This window comes from Oncorhynchus mykiss, chromosome 29, assembly GCF_057628025.1.
Source record: "Oncorhynchus mykiss isolate SJ-2025 chromosome 29, ASM5762802v1, whole genome shotgun sequence".
NCBI lineage: Eukaryota > Metazoa > Chordata > Actinopteri > Salmoniformes > Salmonidae > Oncorhynchus > Oncorhynchus mykiss.
Window position 1 is genome coordinate 10,090,001 of NC_143050.1, and position 27,500 is coordinate 10,117,500.

At 43.3% G+C, this 27,500-nt stretch overlaps 1 protein-coding gene across 1 annotated transcript in view; it reads right to left on the reverse strand.

Annotated features, from left to right (window-relative positions):
• The window catches only part of rtn4rl1a (reticulon 4 receptor-like 1a), a 173,962-nt gene that overhangs the window by 1,412 nt on the left and 145,050 nt on the right, over positions 1-27,500 (reverse strand). The window contains exons 2-6 of the mRNA XM_021590342.3: positions 7,297-7,469; positions 5,673-5,957; positions 3,608-3,717; positions 3,314-3,518; positions 1-2,746 (exon numbers count right to left, since the gene is read on the reverse strand). The exon at positions 1-2,746 is cut by the window's left edge and continues 1,412 nt beyond it. Of these exons, the coding sequence (XP_021446017.3) occupies positions 2,117-2,746; positions 3,314-3,518; positions 3,608-3,717; positions 5,673-5,957; positions 7,297-7,469 (1,403 nt within the window). The 3' untranslated portion in view covers positions 1-2,116. The remainder of the gene's footprint in view (positions 2,747-3,313; positions 3,519-3,607; positions 3,718-5,672; positions 5,958-7,296; positions 7,470-27,500) is intronic.

Consider the following 27,500-nt stretch of genomic DNA (forward strand, 5'->3'; position numbering starts at 1 on the left):
CAGACAGACAGACAGACAGACAGACAGACAGACAGACAGACAGACAGACAGACAGACAGACAGACAGACAGACAGACAGGACTGTGCCAGTTTCTCCGTGGTTACAAAATTCAACCTCACATGAACGAAAGGACACAACTGTCATTTTACAGCATCATCTCAAGGTTTCACAGCTGTACAAATATGTCTCCTGCAGCCGCCACCAACCCAAGTCCTAGACTCTCAGCAGGGGGTGTACAGTTTCATTCCAGGCACACCCCGTTAGTCCCTCAGGAATAGATTGAGAAATACAGGATTAGTTTAATTAGGTTTGTTTGAGCTGGGCTAGAACAAATACCTATACCATTTGTATCTCCCCAGGACCAGGGTTGTATCTCCCCAGGATCAGAGTTGTATCTCCCCAGGACCAGGGTTGTAGCTCTCCAGGACAAGGGTTGTATCTCCCCAGGACCAGGGTTGTATCTCCCCAGGATCAGGGTTGTAGCTCAACCAGGACCAGGGTTGTATCTCTCCAGGACCAGGGTTGTAGCTCTCCAGGACAAGGGTTGTATCTCCCCAGGACCAGGGTTGTATCTCCCCAGGATCAGGGTTGTAGCTCAACCAGGACCAGGGTTGTATCTCCCCAGGACCAGGGTTGTAGCTCTCCAGGACAAGGGTTGTATCTCCCCAGGACCAGGGTTGTATCTCCCCAGGATCAGGGTTGTAGCTCAACCAGGACCAGGGTTGTATCTCCACAGGACCAGGGTTGTATCTCCCCAGGATCAGGGTTGTGGTACACTACTACAGGGGAGGTCAGTCAGTGTGGGGACAGCTAGGTACTGTAGGTGATGTCTCAAATCAATCTGTATCGCTGAAGTTCAGCGCTATAGCACGCTTGAAATGTAAAGACATTTCTGATTGAGACAACATATGCAGTGTTTACCATGAATGCAGTCTCCATAAATGTATTAACATTGCCTTTAAACTTAAATCGAAATATAGCGCTGAATTTCAGCTGGACGGATTGAATGGAGCCCCGAGTGTAGGACTGGACAGGACTGTGCTCGGCTGGGAAGGTGTTATTACCTCTCCGGTCCTCAAGGAGCGCTGAGGGCGCTCTGTCACCTCTGTCCCTGTATCACCTCTCCATTACATGTTTTTGTGTGTTCCAAATCCTGAAGAAGACTCCAGAACCATGAAGGTTTCAGAACATTGAAAAAGGTTCCAGAACCATGAAGATTTCAGAACATTGAAGGTTCCAGAATGACGAGGAGAGTTCCAGAGCTCTCTCTCCTCAGACATAGCAGCAGTTCAGTAGAATCAGAGTGTTTCATTTTCAGTCTTTCAGGTCCATCATTTAGTTCAGAAATCTCCAGAGTGAGGACTGCATCTAAAGCAGGAGTTTTTCCATTCTCTCAACCCTTCATTGGACAGCTAGGGTTCCATATACTCATTCCATAATTCTCACTCTCCTCTTTCTGGCTTGTTTTAAAGTGGGAAGACAGACATGGAGACTGTTCACACAAACCACACTGTACTTACATGGGTTACAAACACAGGATTACAGAAGCCAGTGGATTCGTGTTTTTAAGGATGTTTATACAGTTTGGCAACAACCTGTGTCAGGGTCATCTTATCACATGTCTGTGCTGAGGTATCCTTTCAGGTGATATGGCTGTAGCAGTAGGTGTATTCTTAAATCATCAGTTCATTTGATCAACCACACAATCAGAACTCTGGATGTGACAGACTGTTACTCCCCCTTATGACATCATACTCCCCCTTATGACATCATAGCGACAGATAACCTGTTACGTTTCAGTTATGACTCCCAAAGAACTTCCCTGCCATATGTTACAGGTACACAGAGTACATTTAAACACACACACACACACACACACACACACACACACAGACACACAGACACACACACACACACACACACCACACACACACACACACAGACACACAGACACACACACACACACACACACACACACACACACACACACACACACACACACACACACACACACACACACACACACACCTCAGTGCAGGAGCCAGAGTGGGTCTGACATTCAGAGGAGTGTGTACTGTATTGTAGGGGTTGATATAAAGCACTCTCCTTTCAGTCTCAGAGGAGGATCACAGCAGTGAGTGACAGCAGCCCAGCCAATAGGACACAGAGAAAAGTCCCAGTGGAGCAGGACGCTGCATTACTATTGGCTCTCTTGACCCCGCTCGGCGGTCCAACTGAAGTCCTAGGGACACACTTGTTCCTCCTGCGAGTGGGGGCAGAGGGGTCGTGTTTACCCCCTTCAGGGGCGTTGTCCTTCTCCTCCCCCTCCCTCAGTGTCTGCACCTCATTCAAGCCCCCCTGACCTCCTCCCTTTCCCTTACGCCCCCTGTTGCGGGTACAGTTCCTGCGGCTCCCCTTGGGTGGCCTGGGCAGGGGTAGGGGCGAGGGGGACAGGTCCCCGTTGTGCTGATCCCCGTGTGGGAGGTGTGGGTGCTGGTGGTGGTTATGGCGGTGCCTGTGGTTCCTGTGATGGAGTCGATGGTCCTCCTCTTTCTTCAGGGACTCCCCCAGCTCGGCCTCCCCGCCTATGACACCTCCTCCCTGGGTTTCTCCTGCTGAACAGCTGGGTAGTTCCTCTTTCCTCAGCTCCTTCAGGTCCCGGCCCTGAAGCTCTGGAGGAGAGACGCAACCCAGAGACGACGTGGAGCCCCGGAACCTCCGCAGCCAAGCCCACAGCGGCAGGGCCTGGATGATAAGAATAATAACACATTTATATGAGATGCCTTTCACAACTCCCAAGGACACATTGCATTAATCCTGGGATTCATAGTCACATTGTTAATAGTGCAGTGCACCTTTGGAGAAAATCTTAGCTTCGCCTTCAGTCGAATTTTGCTTAGTCATGCACTGATGTCAATAAAATGTTCACTTAGTTCGGGATTCAATCCGAGGCGTGTTGTAGAGCATTGGTAATAATGCACCTTTTCAAGGCAATGTTTCTCTGTTTAGAGATCGCATTCAGCTCAATTGAAAATCACCTTTAAATGTGAAGCGTGAAACCCGGCCTAAATGAACATTTGGCTTGAGCGGAAGGCTAGCTGAAAGTGTGTTGGAGGTGTGTTTTTTGAAGGTGTGTTTTGAAGGTGTGTTTTGAGGTTTGTCTTTTGAAGGTGTGTTTTGGAGGTGTGTTTTGAGCTTTGTCTTTTGAGGGTGTGTTTTGAGGTTTGTCTTTTGAAGGTGTGTTTTGAAGGTGTGTTTTGAGGTTTGTCTTTTGAAGGTGTGTTTTGAGATGTGTTTGAACTGTGTCCCGACCTTGCAGTCACACTCCCAAAGGTTGTCGTTGAGTCTGAGGTACTCTAGAGCAGGCAACAGAGCCAGGCAGGCCCCAGACAGCTCAGTCAGAGAGTTGTTGAACAGGTAGAGGGTGGTGAGGCGATGCAGGTCGTGGAAGGCCAGACGGTGGACCCACTGCAGACGGTTCTGGTGCAGCAAGAGACGGTCCAGCACCCCCAGACCCCTGGAGGGACAGCAGTCAATCCATAGGGTGATCTTTTGGACGATGTAGCACTGCTAAATCAATCAATCGATCAAAAAGGTGTGTCTCACCTGAAGGTGTTCTGGTGGAGAGACCATAGCCTATTGCCATGGAGGAAGAGGTGGCTGAGGTTCAGCAGGTCAACAAACAGATCATCCTCCAGGAACTCCAACTGGTTGTCCTGGGGAGGGGGAGGAGAGGGGGGATAGTGGATAGAGGGAGAGGGGCAGATAATGAAGGAGAGAGATGGAAGAAGAGAGAAGTTCGGAGATATACTGTACGGTGCATTCGGAAAGTATTCAGACCCCTTGACATTGTCCACATTTTGTTATGTTACAGCCATATTCTAAAATGGATTACATTTATCCCCCCATATCAATCTACACACAATACCCCATAATAACAATGCAAAAATAGGGTTTTTATACATTTTTCTAAATGTATTAAAAGCAAAAACAGAAATACCTTCTTTACATAAGTATTCAGACCCTTTGCTGTGAGACTCGAAATTGAGCTCAGGTGCATCCTGTTTCCATGAATCATCCTTGAGATGTTTCTACAACTTGATTGGAGTCCACCTGTGGTAAATTCAATTGATTGGACATGATTTGGAAAGGCACACACCTGTCTATATAAGGTCCCACAGTTGACAGTGCATGTTAGCGCAAAAACAAAGCCATGAGGTTAAAGGAATTGTCCGTAGAGCTCCAAGACAGGATTGTGTCAAGGCACAGATCTCGGGAAGGGAACCAAAACAGTTCAGCATTATTGAAGGTCCCCAAGAACACAGTGGCCTCCATCCTTCTTCAATGGAACAATTTTGGAACCAGCAAGACTCTTCTTAGAGCTGGCCGCCCGGCCAAACTGAGCAGTCATTGGAGAAGGGCATTCGTCAAGGAGATAACCAAGAACTCGATGGTCATTCTGAAAAAGCTCCAGACTTCCTCTGTGGAGATGGGAGAACCTTCAAGAAGGACAACCATCTCTGCACATGACAGCTCGCTTGGAGTTTCCCAAAAGGCACCCAAAGGACTCTCAGACCACGAGAAATAAGATTCTCTGGTCTGATGAAACCAAGATTAAACTCTTTGGCCTGAACACCAAACGTCCTGTCTGGAGGAAACCTGCTACCATACCTATGGTGAAGCATGGTGGTGGCAGCATCATGCTGTGGGGATGTTTTTCAATTGCAGAGACTGGAAGACTAGTCAGGATTGAGGGAAAGATGAACGGAGCAAAGTACAGAGAAACCCTTGAGGAAAACCTGCTCCAGAGTGCTTAGGACCTCTGACTGGGGCTAAGGTTCGCCTTCCAATAGGACAACAACTCTAAGCACACTGCCAAGACAACGCATGAGTGGCTTCGTGACAAGCCTCTGAATGTCCTTGAGTGGCCCAGCAAGAGCCCGGACTTGAACCCGATCGAACATCTTTGGAGAGACCTGAAAATAGCTGTGCAGCACCGCTCCCCATCCAACCTTACAGAGCTTGAGAGGATCTGCAGAGAAGAATGAGAGAAACTCCCCAAATAAAGGTGTGCCAAGCTTGTAGCGTCATACCCAAGAAGACTCAAAGCTGTGATCGATGCCAAAGGTGTTTCAACAAAGTACTGAGTAAAGGGTCTGAATACTTATGTAAATGTGCAAATTTGCAAAAATTTCTACAAACTTGTTTTTGCTTTGTCATTATGGGGTATTGTGTGTAGATTGATGCGTGGAAAAAGGAACCTATTTAATCCATTTTAGAATAGGCTGGAAAATCGAAAGTTTACTAGTAGTAACATAAATTGACTGAAAACCCGCAGTTATATTTCTATCACTAGATCTCACACCTAAAGTATACTCTACCGTAGCCTATCAAAACAAATTTTCCATTAGAAATCACTTTTTTGTGAATAATCAAAGCCTCCTGCTGCAGGATTATCTTACTCCTGCAACGAAACTGGTCAAATTAAGATCTAATATCTGTAGGCCTATAAGTCAAATATACAACTCTGTAAGAAGGACGTGAGATCAGGGAGGCTTGTGTTCACCACATTATTGTTGCCTACACATGCTGGCTTCTCACTGTACCCAAGATGTGTGTAGGTATCTAATAGGTATCTAATATAACTACAATTTCTATTCTATTCCCTTACCTGTAGATAGAGGTACTGCAGGCTGCTGAGCCCCTCAAATATCCCAGATGGCAGGCTGAGAAGACCACAGTGGTAGAGGTGCAGGGCGTGTAGCCGGCCTAGCCCCTGGAAGGTATCTGAAGCCAGGGCCTTCAGGTGACGATTGTCCCCCAGGTCCAGCTCCTCCAGGCGGGCAAAGCCGTGAAAGGTGGAGGCCTGGATATAGGAGATGTTGTTGGAGTAAAGCCACAGCATGGCCGTGGTGGGGCTGAAGTGGCCTCGCAGGAGACGCTGGATCTTGTTGTTCTGGAAGAATGGAGGAAGGAAAGAGAATAACAAAGGATGCTTAGGGTCTGGGTGTGGCAGATCAGGTGCTCTTTGGAAACTGGTATTGACTGATTGGAACATTGGAAGTTGTTATTATTAGACAAAACCAGAGTGGACTGTTATCAGATATTCAGTCCGCAAGTCAGCATGTTTCTCAGCCATCACTAACTTGTATCTTTGCATCATTGGGTCAGCTGAGTAACCTGATGAGCCGTTTCTACAAGGAAGGCATCGCATAGTAAAATATCAAAAGCCATTCAACTTTCAATGGAAGGAAAGTGAGAGAAGTTGAACAGGATGGGACTAAATTTGGAGAAAGCTGGATGCGATATCGTGACACATGTGACCAATCGAAGCTCACCATAGCTTCGAACCAGTACTGGATTGGCTAACAATGGCTGTTGATACGTAGCACTACTTAGCTTGTTTGCTAGCTTGTTAGCACCCACATGAGGGTGAGACTAGCGTGGCTTGTCGAGTGCTGCTTGTATAGTATAAATCCTCAGTGAGGCTACTACAATGACTCGTGGCTGAACAGCTGCTTCATTAAAACAAAAAATGTTAGCTTTAGCACTACTAGTAGTTTGCTAGCTAACTTTTGTAGGAAGCATCCAATATTGTGTGTGCAGCACTAAGTAGGTAGCTGGTTGGTTAGCAGCATCCTTTCAGTGACTGGCTCAGCTAGCAAGCTAATATTGGACACATTTATGTTAGCTTTCGTGCCTGTTGTCAAACAGAAATACTGCTCTGTGAATCACAAAACGTTCTCACGACAAAAACAGCAACATTATTGACACGTATTGTTTTAGCTGAGATACATTCAGAATGTTTTTGAGGCAGAAATGGGTTAGACAGACAATGTCACCTAGGTACTGTTTTAGACAGCACGTTGTAGCCGGATTTCTTTGATCTATCACCATGACCCTTTGCGAGATACAAGACAGATCAGTGCAGGCGGAATCAATGCTCTATCTAACATAATACAATGTGTATTATTACCATTACTTGGGGAATATTTCAATAATGCTATGTAAATGAATGACTAGAATGAAAACAATATTCAGTATCTAAATATATGGCTCCGGACAAAACTATTCCAAAAATAAGTTCAAGGCACTCAATTAAGCTACAAAACCAACTTTAAAATATTCAGGTTATCAAATGATTTAACATTTTTATAAACTATAACTAAATACATTTGCATAAATGTGCATAAAATATCCCCCCCCCCCAAAAAAAAAATAAAAAAATAAAAATAAAATACAAAGGCTTTTAATTTTCTGGACTACAGGAGGCTGAGTAATCTACTGGCTCTTACCTGCAGGAAGACCCTCTCGCTCTGGGCTGGGATCTCCTCTGGGACAGACAGAAAGTTATGCGCCTGACAGGACACGGTGCTGGGAGAGGTGTAGCAGATACAGTCTCTGGGACAGGGAGAGGAGAGCTTCAACCACCCACATAGGACAAGGAGGACACCTACACCACCACAACCTGAAAGAGGAAGAGAGGAGAGAGAGAGAGAGAAGTAAAGAGGTATTGTTGTGTATATTCAGAGCCATATTCCTGTAAAGCTCAGAGAGGATCTCAGGACAAATTAAGTAGAAGTGCTGTGGTTGCAGGTGTAACAGTATAACTTTAGACCGTCCCCTCGCCCATACCCGGGCGCGAACCAGGGACCCTCTGCACACATCAACAACAGTCACCCACGAAGCATCGTTACCCATCGCTCCACAAAAGCCGCGGCCCTTGCAGAGCAAGGGGAACTACTACTTCAAGGTCTCAGAGCAAGTGACGTCACCGATTGAAACGCTATTTAGCGCGTACCACCGCTAACTAAGCTAGCCGTTTCACATACGTTACACAGGTACACCTGCCTCATCTGAAGCCGCTTCTATTAGGGTGCCGCTATAGGCCACCAAGTGCTAACTGTCAGTATCTGGAGAATATGTGTTGCTATAGGTCACCAAGTGCTAAAATTAAATTTTATCAAATTGTATTTGTCAGATGTGCCAAATACATCAGGTGTAGACCTTAACGTGAAATGCTTACTTACAAGCCCTTAACCAACAATGCAGTTCAAGAAGTAGAGTTTAAAAAATATTTACTAAGTGAACTAAAAGTTTAATAAAATCAAATAAGTAACACAAGATATTTACATAACAATTAACGAGGCTATATACAGGGGGTGACTGACGAACTGTCAAACAGGCAAAGCATTAATACAGGACTAAGATTGAATCGTACTACACCGGCTCCGATACTCGTCGGATGTGGCAGGGCTAACAAACTGTTACAGACTACAAAGGGAAGCACAGCCGAAAGCTGCCCAGTGACACGAGGCTACCAGACGAGCTAAATCACTTCTTTGCTCGCTTTGAGGCAAGGAACACTTGCCTCTTGCCTCAAACACATGCATGAGAGCATCAGCTGTTCCGGACAATTGTGTGATCATGCTCTCTGCAGCTGATGTGAGTAAGACCTTTAAACTGGTCAACATTCACAAGGCCACAGGGCCAGAAGGATTACCGGGACGTGCACTCCGAGCATGCGCTGACCAACTGGAAAGTGTCTTCACTGATATTTTCAACCTGTCCCTGTCTGAGTCTGTAATACCAACATATTTCAAGCAGACCACCATAGTTCCTGTACCCAAGAACACTAAGGTAACTTGCCTAAATGACTACCGACCCGTAGCACTCACGTCTGTAACCATGAAATGCTTTGAAAGTCTGGTCATGGCTCAGATCAACACCATTATCCCAGAAAACCTAGACCCACTCCAATTTGCATACCGCCCCAACAGATCCACAGATGATGCAAACTCTAATGCACTTAACACTGCCTTTTCCCACCTGGACAAAAGGAACACCTATGTGAGAATGCTATTCATTGACTACAGTTCAGCGTTTAACACCATAGTGCTCTCTAAAGCTCATTACTAAGCTAAGGATCCTGGGACCCTGTTCACTCATGACTGCATGGCCAGGCACGACTCCAACATCATCATTAAATTTGCTGAAGACACAACAGTAATGAGAAAACCTATAGGATGAAAAAAAACCTATACAGTGATGAAAAAACCTATAGGGAGAAGGTCAGAGACCAGACTGTGTGGTGCAAGGACAACAACCTCTCCCTCAATGTGATCAAGACAAAGGAGATTATTGTGGATTACAGGAAAAGGACGAAGCACGCACCCATTCTCATCGACGAGGCTGTAGTGGAGTAGGATGAGAGCGTCAAGTTCCTTGGAGTCCACATCACAAACAAACTAACATGTCCAAGCACACACACAGTCGTGAAGAGGGCACAACAAAACCTATTCCCCCCCAGGAGACTGAAAAGATTTGGCATGGGTCCTGAGATCCTCAAAAGGTTTTATAGCTGCACCAACGAGAGCATCCTGACGGGCTGCATCACTGCCTGGTTTGTCAACTGCTCGACCTCCGACCGCAAGGCACTGGAGGGGGTAGTGCGTATGGCCCAGTACATCACCGGGGCCAAGCTTCCTACCATCCAGGACTGGTGTCAGAGGAAGGCCCTAAAAATTGTCAAAGGCTCCAGCCACCCTAGTCATAGATTGTTCTCTCTGCTACTGCACGGCAAGTGGTATTGGAGCGCCAAGTCTAGATCCAAGAGTCTTCTAAACAGCTTCTATCCCCAAGCCATAAGACTGCTAAACAGCTAATCAAATGGCTACCCAGACTATTTGCATTGTCCCCCCCACGCTGCTGCTACTCTCTGTTATTATCTATGCATAGCCACTTTAATAACTCTACCTACGTGAACATAATTACCTAAATTACCTCAACACTGGTGCCCCCGCACATTGACACTGGACCGATACCCCCTGTATATAGCCCCGCTATTGTTATTTGCTGTTGCTCTTAATTATTTGTTGTTCTCATCTCTTACTTACTTTTAGGGATTTTCTAAAAACTGCATTGCTGGTTAAGGGCTTGGAAGAAAGCATTTCACTGTTGTATTCGGGGCAGGTGACAAATAAAATGTGATTTGATTTGAACGGTACCGAGTCAATGTGCGGTGGTACAGGTTAGTCGAGGTCATTTGTAAAGTGACTATGCATAGATAATAAATAGCGAGCAACAGTAGCAGTGTAAAAACAAAGGGGGGAGAGGGGTCAATGTAAATAGTCTGGGAGGCCATTTGATTAATTGTTCATCAGTCTTATGGCTTGGGAAACTTTTGGTCCTTGCAGTTTCGGCACCGCTTGCCATGCGGTAGCAGAGAAAAAAAGTCTATGACTTAGGTGACAGATTTTTTGGGCCTTCTTCTGACACCAGCTAGTATATAGGTCCTGGATGTCATGAAGCTTGGCCCCAGTGATGTACTGGGCCGTACTCTCCAGCGCCTTACAGTCAGATGCCGAGCAGTTTCCATACCAGTTCGTGTCTTTGGCATCATTAAACTGAAGACTTATTTATATCAATTCTCTGTAATTATTATTACGTGATTAAACTAACTTAATCATGTAACTGTAATTAACTAGGAAGTCGGGGAACCAAGGAAAATATTCAGATTACAAAGTTATAATTTTCCTAATATAACTTTCAGATATTTTAATATCTGATCAATTATTATTCTAATTAATGAATGATTCTTTACCTCACGATAGTCTCATTCCAAATGTCGGAAATGGTTAGTTATCTGCACGAACCCAGTCTTCACCGTGAGTCATCCATACATCAATTGTCTTAAATCAGTTATATATTAACTAACTAAATAATCACAGAAATGCATAAACAAACAAGTAGATATGGTTACAAGGAAATGATAGGGCAATGTGCCCTAGTGGGCTAAACCGGCATGGCGGCTTGGTGGACAAAAGGGAAGTGGGGGTCGACTGAGATAAAAGTCACTACAAAGTTGATAATTACAACAATTGAAATGCTAATCCTTTGCACATGAACGCTCACTCATTCTGGAATAATTGCAATCAATATATATATTTACGCTCAGTGTTCCGTCGTGATCTCTTTTGGAAAGTTTGTTTCCGTTGGAGAGTTTGTCAGCCCTCTCTCTCTCTGTTGTGGTTACAATGGATGGTTCAGAGTAACATTCCGCAATGTTATTATAGAATAGATGTTTCGGCGGTTGTCGTTCTTCACGTTCAATGATACCGAATTCCTAGCTGCAGACTAGTAATTAGTATCAAAGATTTGTTCTTATTCTGTCAGTTAGATAGTCTCAGAGTTTATCCACATGGTATGGTTAAGAATTCAGCAATGGGCTCAAACCTTGGCCCTCTCGTAATTGAGGTCAGCTTGGTCTCTACTCAAACCTTAGCCCTCTCGTAATTGAGAGAAGCATGGTCTTTACTCAAACCTTAGCCCTTTCGTAATTGAGAGAAGTGTGGTCTGAAGATAATTTCCCAAGGTGGGGGTTATATTCGGAAGAGCCGAAAGGGCCTGTCCCATGACCTCAGATCAATGTCTGTGCTCATGTGGCGGGCCTATGATTTAGTTAAACTCCAAAGGGAATTGGAGTTTCCTTCATTAAACAGTTTAAAATCACATTACATCATTTCACAAATAGTTTCATCTTTACTCATTCATTTAATACAACAATTAGATGAAAGCCTCACAATTGAGACTATTGTATAAACAGGGTTATGGTAATGTGGCTGTATTGTCTCTCATGAGTTTCAAAGAATTGTACCAAACGGACCAGTTCATAGCTGGCTACTTCACCGACCGTTTATACATTCTCCAGAACATAATATTGTTCAGTTCTCAAATTATGTGATGTGGAAGAAATTCCTTTGTTCTCTCTATGAAAACTCACCCTCTCTCTATACTGTCTGGCCATGAGGAAGAATCTCCTCCAGGAATTGATGACCTGCCTAACAGCAGCCTGGGTGTAGGAGAGAGAGAGAGGGGTATGGTGCAGAGAGAGGGGGGGGGGTGCTCGTTGTACCCAAAGAGGGCAACGTCATGACACAGTCGGTGATGTAACCAGTCAGGATGCTCTCGATGGTGCAGCTGTAGAACCTAATGAGGATTTGGGGACCCATGACAAGTCTTTTCAGTCTCCTGATCGGGAAAAGGTGTTGTCGTGCCCTCTTCACTACTGTTCACAACGGAACTTGAAACTATCAAACTAGATCCTCTCAAACTCTGTCAGGTTGAATGGGCAGCGATGCTGCACAGCTATCTTCAGGTCTCTCCAAATGTTCAATCGGGTTCAAGTCTGAACTCCGGCTGGGACACTCAAGGACATTCAGAGACTTGTCCCCGAAGCCACTTATGCATTGTCTTGTCTGTGTTCTTAAGGTGGTTGTCCTTTTGGAAGGTGAACTGGAAGGTGAAATGAGATCCTGAGCTCTCTGGAGCAGGTTTTCATCAATAATCCCTCTGTACCTTGCTCCGTTCATCTTTGCCTCGATCCTATCTCCCAGTCGCTGCTGCTGAAAAACATCCCCACAGCACGATGCTGCCACCACCATGCTTCACCGTAAGGATGGTACCAGGTTTCCTCCATGACCAAGCCCCTTCTCCCTGATTGCTCAGTTTGGCAGGGCAACCAGCTCTTTGGAAGAGTCTTGCTGTTTCCAAACTTCTTCCATTTAAAAATGTGTTCTTGTCAACATTCAATGCTGCAAAAATGTCTTGGTACCCTTCCCCAGTGCTGTGCTCCAACACAATCCTGCATCGGAGCTCTACGGACTATTCCTTCGACCTCATGGCTTGGTTTTTGCTCCGACATGAACTGCCAACTGTGGGAACTTAGAGAGACAGGTGTGTGCCTTTCCAAATCATGTCCAATCAATTGAATTGACCACAGATGGAATCCAATCAAGTTGTAGAAACATCTTAAGGATGATCAATGGAAACCAAGATGGACCTGAGCTCAATTTCAAGTCACATAGCAAAGAGTCTGAATACTTATGTAAATAATGTTTTTCTGTTTTAAATTTTGAATACATTTGCAAACAATTCTAAAAACCTGTTTTCAATTTGTCATTTTGGGGCATTGTGTGTAGATTGCTGAGGACATTTTTTATTCAATACATTTTAGAGCAAGGATGGGAACGTAACAAAATGTGGAAAAAGTCAAAGGGTCTGGATACTTTGCCGAAGGCACCGTACATACCCCACCAGACACAGCATTACGGGTTTCTTCACAGTACCCCAAAAAATGACATTAACATTGCAGTTAGGCAGGCAAAAAGCCATTGATCTTTAAAAATATCTAATTGAACTGTACTGTTTATTATGAGAATATGAACACGTATACATGAATAGTGTGTAAATAGTATTTATTTTGGTGTTTTACCAATATATAACTCCCAATATATAATTTAATGTAATATCTTATGTTGTTCTTGTCTATAACTGTTCTGTACGTTGTCACGTATTTCTACGTTTTTTGTGGACCTGATGAAGAGTAGCTGCTGCAATGGGGATTCTACTAAACTAAACTGAACTAAAATGGACGGGGGGGGGGGGGTTTAGCAGATACAGTCCCTAGGTCAGGGGAGGAGAGCTCCAACCAGCCACACATACACAACCTGACAGGAGAGAGAGGAAAGAGATCATTTCATTTTTTAGAAAACCTTTCTCGGCACTACATAGCAAAAATGATGAGAGGAGGGGAACATGTGAGGGATATGGGAGAGGTAGAAGAAGGCAGTGAGTTGTAGATAGGGGGAGGGAGAGATGGATGGAGGGAGATAGTCATAGATAGGGGGAGGGAGGGAGATATTAATAGATAAGGATGGAGGGAGGGAGGGAGGGAGGGAGGGAGGGGGAGGAAGGGATGGATGGATGGATGGATGGAGGGAGATAGTCATAAAAGGGGGAGGGGGTGATGAGGGAGATAGTCAGAAGGGGGAGATAGTCATAGATGGGGAGGGAGGGATGGAGGGAGATAGTCAGAGATGGGGAGGGAGGGATGAGGGCGGGCGACAGTCATAGATGGGGGAGAGAGGGATGGAGGGAGGGAGGGGTGGAGGGAGATCGTCATGGATAGGGAGGCAGGGGTGGAGGGAGATAGTCGTAGATAGGGGGATGGAGGGAGATAGTCATAGTGAGAGAGAAGGACAGAGAGATGGAGAGAGAGAGACAAAGAGAAAGAGAGAGTCAGAATTAATTGAATTTGTGTAGCAGCAGCGATGTTATCAAAGACATCTTGATCGAAACACTGGTTGTCCTCAGTTTAATAAAACAACAGTGGGTTCACAAGACATGGATTACTGCTCTGATACTATCTGACACAGCACACACACACACGTACAGACACGTACATACACGCACAGCACACAGCAAACACACCTCAATCTCATTAATAACACTAATACATCCTCTGTTAAACACACTGAGCACACACACACACACACACACACTCCTTCTTCCTCTAAAGGTATAGGAGAAAATCAATGCTATTTCCGCCAGCTGAACACACACACTCTCTCTCTCTCTCTCTCTCTCTCTCTCTCTCTCTCTCTCTCTCTCTCTCTCTCTCTCTCTCTCTCTCTCTCTCTCTCTCTCTCTCTCTCTCTCTCTCTCTCTCTCTCTCTCTCTCTCTCTCTCTCTCTCTCTCTCTCTCTCTCTCTCTCTCTCTCTCTCTCTCTCTCTCTCTCTCCCCTTCTTCCTCTAAAGGTTAGGGGACATCAATGCTATTTCCTTCAGCTGAACACACAAACACACATACACACCTGTAATACACTATTACTACAATTAGGGAGAAAGAAAAATAAGAAAATGATTCAAGGCAGGAGAGGAGGAGCAGAGAAGGAGGAGAGGGGGGATGGGAGGAGGAGGAAAGGAAGAGAGGAGGAAAGGAGGAGAGGAGGAAAGGAGGAGAAAAGGAGGAGGAGAGGAGGAGGAGGAGGAGATGAAGGGATGAAGCACACATGTTTCTGGTTTTAGATGATTTCTCTTTTTTTTTGGGCCAGGAATCGATTTTGCCCTCCTTTGATGTAGAGATGGAGAGATGAGAGGAGAGGAGGAGGACAGGAGGAGGAGAGGAGGGATGTATCGATTGAGAGATGAGAGGAGGAAAGGAGGGATGTGTCATGGAGAGATGAGCAGAGAGGAGGAGGAGAGGAGGGGACTGGTGAAGTGGTGGAGAGATGGAGATGTGCACTGATTAGGAGGAGGAGAAGAGGAAAGAAGGGAGGAGAAGGATAAATAAAATATGAGAGATGACGAGGGAGAGGGAACTGGAGCAGAAGGCATCAGAAATATAGATAAGGCGAAGAGAGAGGAATAGTGTATCTGGGTTAGGGTTAGAGGAATAGTGTATCTGGGTCAGGGGAATAGTGTATCTGGGATAGAGTTAGAGGAATGGTGTATCTGGGTTAGGGTTAGAGGAATAGTGTATCTGGGATAGAGTTAGAGGAATGGTGTATCTGGGTTAGGGTTAGAGGAATAGTGTATCTGGGTTAGAGTTAGAGGAATGGTGTATCTGGGTTAGAGTTAGAGAAATAGTGTATCTGGGTTAGAGTTAGAGGAATGGTGTATCTGGGTTAGAGTTAGAGGAATAGTGTATCTGGGTTAGAGTTAGAGGAATAGTGTATCTGGGTTAGAGTTAGAGGAATAGTGTATCTGGGTTAGAGGAATAGTGTATCTGGGTTAGAGTTAGAGGAATAGTGTATCTGGGTTAGGGTTAGAGGACTAGTGTATCTGGGTTAGGGGAATAGTGTATCTGGGATAGAGTTAGAGGAATGGTGTATCTGGGTTAGGGTTAGAGGAATAGTGTATCTGGGTTAGGGGGATAGTGTATCTGGGTTAGAGTTAGAGGAATAGTGTATCTGGGTTAGAGTTAGAGGAATAGTGTATCTGGGTTAGAGTTAGAGGAATAGTGTATCTGGGTTAGGGTTAGAGGAATAGTGTATCTGGGTTAGAGTTAGAGGAATGGTGTATCTGGGTTAGAGGAATAGTGTATCTGGGTTAGGGTTAGAGGACTAGTGTATCTGGGTTAGGGGAATAGTGTATCTGGGATAGAGTTAGAGGAATGGTGTATCTGGGTTAGGGTTAGAGGAATAGTGTATCTGGGTTAGAGTTAGAGGAATGGTGTATCTGGGTTAGAGTTAGAGGAATGGTGTATCTGGGTTAGAGTTAGAGGAATAGTGTATCTGGGTTAGGGGGATAGTGTATCTGGGTTAGAGTAGAGGAATAGTGTATCTGGGTTAGGGGGATAGTGTATCTGGGTTAGAGTTAGAGGAATAGTGTATCTGGGTTAGAGTTAGAGGAATAGTGTATCTGGGTTAGGGGGATAGTGTATCTGGGTTAGAGTTAGAGGAATAGTGTATCTGGGTTAGAGTTAGAGGAATAGTGTATCTGGGTTAGAGTTAGAGAAATAGTGTATCTGGGTTAGAGTTAGAGGAATAGTGTATCTGGATTAGGGGAATAGTGTATCTGGGTAAGGGATAGAGGAATAGTGTATCTGGGTTGGGGTATACTAACCCAGACGTATCCTAACCCAGATACACTATTCCTCTAACCCTAACCCATGGCGTCCTTTCTCAATAGCAAGGCTATGCTCACTGAATCTGTACATAGTCAAAGCATTTCTTCTCCCACTGTGTACTCTCTGTTCAGGGCCAAATAGCGTTCTAGTTTACTCTGTTTTTTGTTGATTCTTTCCAATGTGTCAAGTAATTATCTTTTTGTTTTCTCATGATTTGGTTGTGTCTAATTGTGTTGCTGTCCTCTCTCTCTCTCTCTCTCTCTAGCTGTAGGGGAGTATGTGACTGTTATGACCCTAACATATGCACCTGAAGCTATAGGGTTTTAATGCATGACATTATCCACCTCTAACCTTATCTATCCATTGAGACCGCTCACTTTCTGTCACACTCCCTTCCTCCACGTCCTTGTATTTCTGTTCTTCTATAGTATTTTCTCCCTGTGCTGGATAAACACTGTGAAGACAGACGCTGAGAGACGAGAAGCAAGTACACGGAGTGAACATTTAATAAACAACGGACATGAAACAGGACACGGACAGCGTCTGGACAGGGGAAACAAAACGACATTAACCTCTTATGGTTGCATCCCTTGTTCTCAATTTCCGCCTGAAGACATACCCTAATCTAACTGCCTGTAGCTCAGCCCCAGAGGCAAGGATATGCATATTCTTGGTATCCTTTGAATGGATACATTCTGAAGTTTGTGGAAATAGATGTGGTGGAAGAAAAGAGAAAGAAAGAGCATACGTTTTCTGTTTTTTATTGTTGTAGCATCATCTTTCACATGTACTAGAATAGCCACACAGTCAGATATGATGCTGGAGATAATTGTGATGGATAACACAAGAGGGCAACTATAGGTGTGCAAAGTTTCAGACTGATAACTTCCGGAATGGGTGAGCTACTATTTAGCATGAAGTCACCCAGGTGTCCCACACAAGTTGCCCAAAAGTGGCCGAATTGGTGAAATGACCTATAACTATATACAACAGTGCAAATAACTATATACAACATATCAAAAAGCAATTCTAACACACAAAAAAATAAAAATGTTTTAAAAAATATTAGAAAATAAATATTTTAAAAAAACAGTACACCCTTTGGAAGTCCTCTACACAATATGTTGCTGCCTGTGCCATGTCCCATAGCAGTCTCTTTATTATGTAAAGCAGAGGCAAACTGAACAAGTGGTGCAGGTCATGCGACACAGAACACAACGACGCCTCCATGCTGTGCCCTTTTGGCCCTGAGGCACAGTCATGCCTGCAGTAATGAACTGTGGCATATGAACACCACTGGAGGCAGGAGTAGAGGGGGCAGAGGTAGAGCAGAGAGCTTGGCACCGGGGGCTCCCAGTCGGAGTCGCTATCACTGTGAAAGAAAACATAAAAATAATATTTGTACTGTATGAGCCTTTTATCATCACATAAAATAAACAGATATATATTGGATAGAGCAGAGGGCACAGTCACTAAGGTGAAGTGCTGTTCCATTCAACTCCGGCCATTGTTGTGGGCCTGCCCTCCCCCCAACAGCACCCAATGGCTATTTCATATGAAAATGGAGAGGAGTAGCAGGCGCAGTGGCCATGTGTGTGTTTGCTGTTCTACTCCATTCCATTTGAATAAAAAAATTGAAAATATATATGTCTGACATGAATATATATATATACATACATATATACATATATATATATATATATATATATATATATATACAAACATATATACATCTATATATATATATATATATATATATATATATATATATACATACATACACACACACACCCAAACAAACCAACAAACCAACACACACACACACACGCACACACTGACTAAATACTTTTTGCCCCACTGTATATATTTATATTTCATAAAACGGCATTAGCACTTACCTGTCCAGAAGTACGTCCTGTCCTTGCAGAAACAGCTCCTCAGCTCCTGTTTGAATCATCACACTCAAAGATTCCTCAAACAAAAAATCTGTCTCACTTTCCCGATCAATCTCTTCTATAATCTGGTGCAAATCTGTATACTTAGACTTCGCTTTTCCTGATTTATTCGCCATGACGTCTTCAATGAAATCATTGAAAATACAACTTTCCAAAATACTGCTGTGCGTAACAAGCGTCACAGCAACTTCTCTGATAGTCAAGGCGAGAATGGAGTTCGTTACGCGTGCGATTACAAACAAGGAATGGTGGTCCAACCCAAATCCATTACATACTGGCGTTTACCTCAGCTCATTGGCTATCTACCCAGCTAGATTTCAAGAAGATCAATGGTCATTGGGCAGAAATACAGTCAATCAACGAAGCTTCGCTAAAATAATTGGTGCGCAAAGTAGTCATTGCTCGTTGTCTTCAAATCACTTCACTTCGGTCAATACTCCCCGCAAAAAAAACCAATGAGGTTTGGCTGTGTTGCAAACATCCAGAGCACTGAAACCAACCATGACTAGATAAACGATGGTTTACCGTGTGTAATTACATCGGATGCTCCGTAAAAAAATTGATAGAGATGGAATTCACGGCACAAACGGTTTACAAAATGTTTCGATTTAGGCTATAAAAATTGATTTTATCAAAGAAAACGGCACTTCATTTGATCACTGGGACCCTCAGGAAGAGAAGTAAGAACAAGATATCAGAATGTAAGTCATAATTTTACCTTCAGATGTGAATGTGTAAAAACTGTCATGGCGGAAAATGTTTTTGTTGTTGATTGCTCTTCTCAAACAAAAGCATGGTATTTGTACTCTGTAATAGCTATTTTAAATCGGAAAACGTAATTTGATTACCAAGATCCTAATCTTTTGAAGGATGTAAGACACTTGCATTTTCAAGAATGTTTAATGTTACGACGTTGTATTTTTAGTTGTCACTCTGAGATTTCCCCTGATGTTGATCCCTGTACGCGGATCACAGCCATAAGAGGTTAATGCTGACACGGGGATCAAACTGAGGAACAGACAGATACAGTAGGGGCAATCAACTAAGTAATGGATTCCAGGTGAGTCCAAAGAAGCACTGATGCGCGTAACGATGGTGACAGGTGTGTATGTAATGATGGCAGCCTGGCGCCCTCAAGCGCCAGGGAGCGGGAGCAGGCGTGACACACTCTACTACTATGTGTTAATTGAGTATGAAGCTGCTATTTTTTCCGTTAGTTGTGTGGCGACTCATTTTCTCTGTGGCTAATTGATTTCAACATGTAGCCCCACATCCAATCCGAACACTTCTCCACCTCTCCCTTCCATCAATGAGCTGCTTTCTCGCGCCTCTCATCCCACATAGAGAGAAAGACAGACAGAGAGCTGATAATATAACACTTGAAATGTATGTTGTTTTTTCCATCCTTTGTGAGTGCAATGTTTACTGTTCGTTTCAAAAATAAAATTGCTGATATTGTTTTGCGTCTTCTCACTTTTGTTTATTGTTAATTTCACTTGCAATGAAAACATGTTTCCCATGCCAATGTGCCACTTTAATAACTGGAACACTAGGCAGTTTAATAATGCCACTTTAAGAATGTTTACATATCTCGCATTACTCATCTCATATGTACAGTATATACTGTATACTGTATCCTTCACTATCTATTCTTTACTATCTATTGCATCTTGGCCGCTCTGTCACTGCTCATCCATATATTTTATACTTATATATTCTCATCCCATTCCATCACTAGATTGTGTGTATTAGGTTTTGAGGTGGAATTGTTAGATATTAGGTTTTGATGTGGAATTGTTAGATATTAGGTTTTGTTGTGGAATTTGTTAGATATTAGGTTTTGAGGTGGAATTGTTAGATATTAAGTTTTGTTATGTAATTTGTTAGATATTAGGTTTTGTAGTGTAATTGTTAGATATTACCTGTTAGATACTGCTGCACTGTCAGATCTAGAAGCATAAGCATTTCACTACACTCGCAATAACATCTGCTAACCATGTGTATGTGACCAATACAATTTGATATGATTTGAATAAAGCCCATATTAATTGAATTGAGAGAAAGAGAGAGAGGGGGAGGGAGGGGGGGGGTCCTGAAAATAGTCAGCTAGATTGAGTGTTAAAAAGAAAGAACAAGACAGCCGTCTAGAGGGGTACTGTTGTGGTCTCATTGTTTAGACACACACACACACACACACACACACACACACACACACACACACACACACACACACACACACACACACACACACACACACACACACACACACACACACACACACAGAACTGTTTTAGTTCAATTTCAGGACTTTTTGGAGGGTAAAAATGTTTGAGCATTAAAAATCGAATTTTCATTTACCCCTATCCCTTAACCCCAAAACCCTAACCCTTCAGCTTAAAATAGCATTGAACAAATAGCATTTGGGTGAAATGTTAGGACATTGGGGTCCTGATAATGTAGGGAAACAAGTACACACACACATTCTCTGGAATGTGCAGTTTGGAATGGAGAGAGATAGGAGGAGAGAGATAGGGAGATAGGGAGATAGAAAGAGGAGAGAGAGAAATAGGGATAGAAGGAGGAGAGAGAGGGATAGAAGAAGGATATGGATATAGAGATAGAAACAGAAGGAGGAGAGAGATAGAGAGATAGGGAGATAGAAAGACAGGAGGAGAGAGATAGAGAGTGAGAGTCGAAGGAGTAAATGTAACATCCTTTACACTTTTAAACTATCTATTTACTCCTCTATATAATGCATCTCATTCATATCGTACATCAATCATACAACAATCATAGATCATACATAGATTATTTGTACATCAATCGTACGTCATTCATACATACACACTTTTTAGAATGGAGACAGCAATGAACATTCCCTCTGAGGTCACCCACACCACATACATGCTCTTCTCTAAGTCTCTTTAGAGTCTGCTAGAACATAAACAACATGACCTGCTTTAACAACAACACACATATCAAGATGATTCAGAGTATGACAACTCATTTTATCTTTCTCTCTCCTTCTCCTTACTCTGGTCATCCTCACTCCCCACTCTCTCTGTCTCTCTCTTTCTCTCTCTGTCTCTCTCTGTCTCTCTCTCTCTCTGTCTCTCTCTCGCTCTTTCTCTCTCTGACCCCTCCCCCTCGCTCTGTCTATTTCGGTGTTAGTTAGTTGTTGAATGCTTCATCAGGCACAGAGTTCAATTACGATAGCTGTCTCACACCCATCTCTTTCCATCTCTCTGCTTTCCCTTCACACACACACACACACACACACACACACACACACACACACACACACACAAATGTCACAACAACCATATCAATCACAGACACCAAAGAGACTGTCCTGTTCTATCAACAACCTGATGTAATAAAATGTCAATCACACACACGCACACACCAACACACACGTACGCACACACACAGGTAGGGTGGGGGGGTCACAGCTTTCTCCATCAGGTAAAGAAGGATGGATGATGGGATGAGAGGAGAGGAAAAGAAGGGAGCGTGTCTGATCTCTTTCATCAGTCATAGTGCCTCTCTTATCGAAAGGCCATTACTGTCTGGAACCTGACTCTGTCCATCCTCTACCCTTCTATCCATCCCCATTTCCTCCACCCGTAGTCCATAATCAAACATAAAACTATTTTTCTCTCTCTAAATGCCTTGTCACGGACAGACAGAACAGTGGCAGAACATTTGTACTGTACTACAGCACTCTACACTACATCTACAACATGGCTTTATGCTCAAGGTTTAACTCCACACAACCACACACACAATCACACATAACCACACACACAATCACACATACACACAGAAACATGCACACACAATCACACATAACCACACACACAGTCACACACACAATCACACATAACCACACACACAGTCACACACACAATCACACATAACCACACACACAGTCACACACACAATCACACCGAAACATGCACACACACACAGTCACAAAATCACACACACAGAAACACACACAGAAACACACACAGAAACACACACAGAAACACACACAGAAACACATACAGAAACATGCACTTGTAATCACACAGAGGATGGAAGTGTACACATGCACAGAAGCAAGGCCACACTCGACTATCTCTCACGACAGCTTTTGAGAGGAAGAAAGAGAAAGAGAGAGAAAGAATTTGGCCGATACCCGCTAATTATCAAATTCCAGAATGAGACGTTAAATTCTACAACCACATAAAAGGAAGTGATTCCCAAACCTTCCATTACAAAGCCATCACCTACATAGAGATGAACCTGGAGAAGAGTCCCCTAAGCAAGCTGGTCCTGGGGCTCTGTTCACAAGCACAAACACACCCCACAGAGCCCCAGGACAGCAACACAATTAGACCCAACCAAATCATGAGAAAACAAAAAGATAATTACTTGACACATTGGAAAGAATTAACAAAAAAACAGACCAACCTAGAATGCTATTTGTCCCTAAACAGAGAGTACACAGTGGCAGAATACCTGACCACTGTGACTGATCCAAACTTAAGGAAAGCTTTGACTATGTACAGACTCAGTGAGCATAGCCTTGCTATTGAGAAAGGACGCCGTAATGCAGACATGGCTCTCAAGAGAAGACAGGCTATGTGCTCACTGCCCACAAAATGAGGTGGAAACTGAGCTGCACTTCCTAACCTCCTGTCCAATGTATGATCATATTAGAGAGACATATATCCCTCAGATTACACAGATCCACAAAGAATTTGAAAACAAACCCAATTTTGATAAACTCCCATATCTACTGAGTGAAATACCACAGTGTGCCATCACAGCAGCAGTATTTGTGACCTGTTGCCACAAGAAAAGGGCAACCAGTGAAGAACAAACACCATTGTAAATACAACCCATATTTATGCTTATTTATTTTATCTTGTGTCCTTTAACCATTTGTACATCGTTGCAACACTGTCTATATACGTAATATGACATTTATCTTTATTGTTTTGAAACCTCTGTATGTGTAATGTTTACTGTTAATTTTGATTGTTTATTTCACTTTTGTATATTATCTACATCACTTGCTTTGACAATGTTAACACATGTTTCCCATGCCAATAAAGCCCCTTGAATTGAATTGAATTGAATTGAGAGAGAGAGAGAGAGAGTGGAAGAGAGAGAGAGAGAGAGAGAGAGAGAGGAGAGAGAGACAGAGAGAGAGAGAGATGGGAGAAAAGGGTAGTTGACATTTTCACTCCAACTAGCAGAGGGCCGGTGGGCGCAGGCTGGCAGAAGAGGTAATTAGTGTGTTTGTGTGTATTTTCTTGAGGGCTTCAATAAGCTGGCAGTGAAAATGCCATCTGTAAGGTGCCAAGAACACACACACACACACACACTGAGAAAATTGTGATTTTGACCAGTCTCTACCATAGGTTTGTGTCAGTAATGTGTCTTTCACTGCACAGATATAAAACATAAGTTCTCGCTCCCTCTCATTCACTCTCTCTCTCTAACCCTCTCTCCCTCTCATTCACTCTCTCTCTACCCCTCTCTCCCTCTCCGTCTCTCTTTACACCTCTCTCCCACTCTGCCTCTCTCTCTACCCCTCTCTGCCTCTCTCTCTACCTCTCTCTCCCACTCTGCTCCTCTCTCCCACTCTGCATCTCCCTCTCTTCCACTCTCCCTCTCTTTCCCTCTCTCTAAACTCCTCGCCCAATCTGCCCATCTCTCCCACTCTCCCTCTCTCTCTCTACCCATCCCTCCCACTGCCTCTCCCTCTCTCTCTACCCCTCGCTCACTCTCTTTCCCTCTCTCTCTCCCTACCCCTCTCTGTCACTCACTCTCCTTCCCTCTCTCATGCCCTCTCTTTCTCTCTCTCTCTAACCCTTTCTCCCACTCGCGCTCTCCCTCTCTCCCACTCTGCTTCTCCCGCTCTCTCTACCCATCCCTCCCACTGCATCTCCCTCTCTCTACCCCTCACTCCCTCTCTCTGTCTCTCCCTCTCTCTCTACCCATCCCTCCCACTGCCTCTCCCTCTCTCACTACCCCTCACTCCCTCTCTCTCTCCCTTTTTTAAAATCTTTCCCTCCTCTCTCTACACCTCCATCTCTTTCTCTCTGCCATTCTGCCTCATAATCTCTCTCTCCCCCTCTATCTGCCCTTATTTCTCTCTCTCTCTCCTCTTCTGCCAGCCTGCGCCCACCGGCCCTCTGCTAGTTGGAGTGAAAATGTCAACTACCCTTCTCTCTCTCTCTCTCTCTCTCTCTCTCTCTCTCTCTCTCTCTCTCTCTCTCTCTCTCTCTCTCTCTCTCTCGCTCTCTCTCGCTCTCTCTCGCTCTCTCTCCCTCTCTCTCTCTGTCTCTCTCTCTCTCTCTCTCTCTCTCTCTCTCGCTCTCTCTCGCTCTCTCTCTCTCCTTTATTTAAAGCCATATGCTGTAGGGCCCACAGCTCTCCATGTGGCCTTTGAAGTGTGCTAGATTATAAAAACAAATGTTTGGACAACGTTAAATGAGCTCTGGCAGAAAGGAGGAAGGAGACAAACACAAGGACAAACACACACACATACGCACGCATTCACACTACTACCCATTAATTTCGTAATACAAGAGCCTTATTTACAACTACCAACAAGGAATAAGGATGTGTAGGGAAACTACCACATAACACATGACACGACATAACCACATTACTCTGGTACATAACACTACATAACCACATTACTCTGTTACATAACACTACATAACCACATTACTCTGTTACATAACACTACATAACCACATTACTCTGTTACATAACACTACATAACCACATTACTCTGTTACATAACACTACATAACCACATTACTCTGTTACATAACACTACATAACCACATTACTCTGTTACATAACACTACATAACCACATTACTCTGTTACATAATACTACATAACCACATTACTCTGTTACATAATACTACATAACCACATTACTCTGGTACATAATACTACATAACCACATTACTCTTGTTCATAACACTATATAACCACATTACTCTGTTACATAATACTACATAACCACATTACTCTGGTACATAACACTACATAACCATATTACTCTGGTACATACTACGGCATAACCACATTACTCTGTTACATAATACTACATAACCACATTACTCTGGTACATACTACGACATAACCACATTACTCTTGTTCATAACACTATATAACCACATTACTCTGGTACATACTACGGCATAACCACATTACTCTTGTTCATAACACTACTACATAACCACATTACTCTGTTACATAATACTACATAACCACATTACTCTGGTACATAATACTACATAACCACATTACTCTTGTTCATAACACTATATAACCACATTACTCTGTTACATAACACTACTACATAACCACATTACTCTGGCACATAATACTACATAACCACATTACTCTGTTACATAATACTACATAACCACATTACTCTGGTACATAATACGACATAACCACATTACTCTTGTTCATAACACTACATAACCACATTACTCTGTTACATAACACTACATAACCACATTACTCTGGTACATAATACTACATAACCACATTACTCTTGTTCATAACACTATATAACCACATTACTCTGTTACATAATACTACATAACCATATTACTCTGTTACATAATACTACATAACCACATTACTCTGTTACATATTACTACATAACCACATTACTCTTGTTTATAACACTACTACATAACCACATTACGCTGTTACATAATACTACATAACCACATTACTCTTGTTCATACCACTACTACATAACCACATTACTCTTGTTCATACCACTACTACATAACCACATTACTCTTGTTCATAACACTACATACCCACATTATTCTTGTTCATAACACTACATAACCACATTACTCTTGTTGATAACACTACTACATACCCACATTACTCTTGTTCATAACACTACATAGCCACATTACTCTTGTTGATAACACTACTACATACCCACATTACTCTTTTTCATAACACTACATAGCCACATTACTCTTGTTGATAACACTACTACATAACCACATTACTCTGGTACATAATACTACATAACCACATTACTCTTGTTCATAACACTACATAACCACATTACTCTGGCACATAATACTACATAACCACATTAATCTGGTACATACTACGACATAACCACATTACTCTGGTACATAATGCTACATAACCACATTACTCTTGTTCATAACACTACATAACCACATTACTCTGTTACATAATACTACATAACCACATTACTCTGGTACATAATACTACATAACCACATTACTCTTGTTCATAACACTACTACATAACCACATTACTCTGTTACATAATACTACATAACCACATTACTCTAGTACATTAGCAGGAGTGTGATTTTTAAAAGTCCACGTTAACAAGGTTGTATCACCTAGTTTGAAGTGCCCTGGGTGAGAGAGGAGAGTTACTGTATGTATTAATCCTATATCCATATCTAAAAGTGTGTTTATTTGTGTTTATTAGTTCATAATCCTCTCCCTTCTCAAGTTTGCTCCTCTGATATTATGACTCGTCTGGCCTGGTTTCACCTTCCATAACCTCAGGTGTGTGGTTCCGCCCTCCGTCATCCCCACTTCAGCAAATCAGATTATGTCTCTATACTCCTGCTTCCTGTTTACAAGCAGAAGCTCAACCAGGAAGTGCCTGTGATGCACTCCATAGAGAAATGGTCATCGGAATCGGAGGCTATGATGCGGGATCTCAATCTGACCACCATCATTCCTGTTCCCAAGAACTCTAAGACTTCATGCCACAGTGACTACCACCCAGACACCTTAGACTAACTGCAATTTGCATACCGCCCCAACAGATCTACAGACAATGCAACCTCAATTGCGCTACACACTGCCCACTCTGACCTGGACAAGAGGAATAGCTATGTGAGAATGCTGTTCATCAACTACAGCTCAGCGTTTAACACCATAGTGCCCTCCATGCTTGTCACCAAGCTCGGGACCCTGGGACTGAACACCTTCATCTGCAACTGGATCCTGAACTTCCTGACAGGCTGACCCCAGGTGGTGAGAGTAGGTAACATCACATCTGCCATGCTAACCCTCAACATTGGGGTCCCA